The sequence below is a fragment of the Pteropus vampyrus genome, unplaced genomic scaffold (genome assembly GCF_000151845.1).
Source record: "Pteropus vampyrus isolate Shadow unplaced genomic scaffold, Pvam_2.0 Scaffold252, whole genome shotgun sequence".
Classification (NCBI taxonomy): domain Eukaryota; kingdom Metazoa; phylum Chordata; class Mammalia; order Chiroptera; family Pteropodidae; genus Pteropus; species Pteropus vampyrus.
The window spans coordinates 1,020,873-1,022,891 of NW_011889033.1; the positions used below are offsets into that span (position 1 = coordinate 1,020,873).

General features: G+C 54.0%; 2 protein-coding genes across 2 annotated transcripts in view; one reads left to right on the forward strand and one right to left on the reverse strand.

The window, feature by feature from the left end:
* Positions 1-440, forward strand: part of STX18 (syntaxin 18) — a 95,292-nt gene extending 94,852 nt beyond the window's left edge. The window contains exon 11 of the mRNA XM_023520186.1: positions 406-440. Within this exon, the coding sequence (XP_023375954.1) occupies positions 406-440 (35 nt within the window). The remainder of the gene's footprint in view (positions 1-405) is intronic.
* A 115-nt stretch (positions 441-555) lies between these two features.
* NSG1 (neuronal vesicle trafficking associated 1) overlaps positions 556-2,019 on the reverse strand; it is a 31,571-nt gene continuing 30,107 nt past the window's right edge. The window contains exon 3 of the mRNA XM_011374672.2: positions 556-1,796. Within this exon, the coding sequence (XP_011372974.2) occupies positions 1,596-1,796 (201 nt within the window). The 3' untranslated portion in view covers positions 556-1,595. The remainder of the gene's footprint in view (positions 1,797-2,019) is intronic.

The window sequence follows — 2,019 nt, forward strand, 5'->3', positions numbered from 1 at the left end:
GCGGGCAGGGGGCCCAAGAGCTTTGTTCAGAGGGGGAGGTGGCGCCCTGGGGGAGCGGGGCCTGTGCATCCGACCTCCTGGGAACGTGACTGGGAACGAATGCCTGTGTGTGAAGGCAAGCACGAGCCACGAGCCACGTCCACGCGGAAAGCGTCCTGTGTCAGCAGGGCCGCCTCGCCGTGGGTGTAGACGCTCGCCGCACAGTCTGCGGGCAGCCACGGGGACCTGGGTTCTTTATTTGCACAGTGAAAATGTCAGAAGTTACATGTGCATGAACTCGCAGTCAATAAAGCGCACATCTAGGAAACACGAATGGGGCTTGCCATGGCGCCGTGACTTTGTTTACAGACGTGTGCGGGAAACCTGGCACGCGGGTATGACTCTGCCTGCCTTCCGCTTCCGCAGCCTGGCAGCACGTGACGACGACACACACGCACTGACTGCCCTGCAGCCAGGTCAGTCTCCAAACCCCCTGGATAAGAAAGTCATTTTAGAAGCACATTGCAAGAAACGGTACTGGAGTTGGCCGCGATCACCATGCATGTTCGCAACGTATCTTACACTATGTCATTTATTTTTGATCTAAAAAACAGTGAAACTTGACACGTCCACCAGAAACAATACATTCAAATAACATGGAAGAAAATGTCTGAATATCTTTGTTCTATTTAATTGTCTTACACACTTAGTTTATCTAATGGGCAATTTTGTAAACATTTAATGTCAAGATTCAGATCGAAACAATTTTCTTACAAAGATTGTGAGTTGAAATGTCATAATTGGACTTGCGAGGTGCCACACCAGCCCCCCCACCCCACCAGCCTTTCCCGCCCGCTGCTTACATCGAAGGAGTTACTTCTGTTTCACGAAATTAAAATTAAATTGGCCTTGGCTTACCAGCAGTTACATTTTCCCGCCCAGCTAATTTTTTAAAAACCAACTTGCTCACAGGGCCAATGGTGCAGATTTATCCATAACGGAGTGAACGAAGGGGCCCATGGGGTTCCAATCCTATCAGCACGTCACAGCAGACACACGACCTACAGGGAGTCGGCGCTCGCAGCCCCAGGTCATCTCTCCAGCCCCTCACCTCATGTGCTTTGCCATAAGCGACATGCACTTGAGCAAAACACAGCCTGACGGTGACTGAGGGCATCTGTCCTGCATACACGCCCGCTCACTGTGCGCCATCTGACGGTGGGGGGGTGGCGTGCAGCTGCTCTGAGCAAAGCGGGGGGTCGGTCTAGATACGCTAGGGTGAGGTCTGCACACGGCAAGGGGGTTTAAAACGGTCAACTCCACGAATGCCCCATTTATCCGAAGTCCAAACCCCTTGCACATCCGGGGTAAATTTATTTTTGACCGCATCCAACAAATCCCAGTAAAGGAGCTAAATCAAGATTCCTTAACACGAAAAGCGGCGTCAGAGCTCGCCGAGCCCCTGGCGGGCCTGCAGCACGTCGCGTCGCGAAGCAGCGTTAGCAGAAGCGGTGGCACCATAAATGAGTGACCTCTAAATTACCGGTAATTATTTTTGATGAAATGTCCCTCCAAGTCCCTTCGTCACCTTCAGACTGTTAGGAACCTGCCCCTCGCTAAGCCGCCTTCTCCGCGGCTTCAGTCTCCTGCTCGGACAGCTTCTCTTCCGACAAGACCGACATCCAGGGCGACACCGAGCGGCTGATGCTCTGCTTGGCCAGGTCGTAGTGGTTGACGATGGCGTAAAATTTGTCCGGGGAGTGGGCGTCCTGCTCCGCGTAGTAGGCCGCCAGGCCGTCGGGAATGCACTGGGCATTCTGAAAGACAAGAAGCCACTGAGACGCGGGACACGGGAGGGGGCACCCAGCAGGTACTCGGCACGGGCCCTCGCGTGCGGCCCAGTGACCGCCTGACCCGTCTGTCCCAATAGGACAGCCATAGCTAACGAGGTCTCACGCTTCACTGGGGCCTCACGCTTCACTGAGGTCTCACGCCTGCTGTCAGTAAGTCTAGGAAACAAAAGATCTGACACGTCTAGCA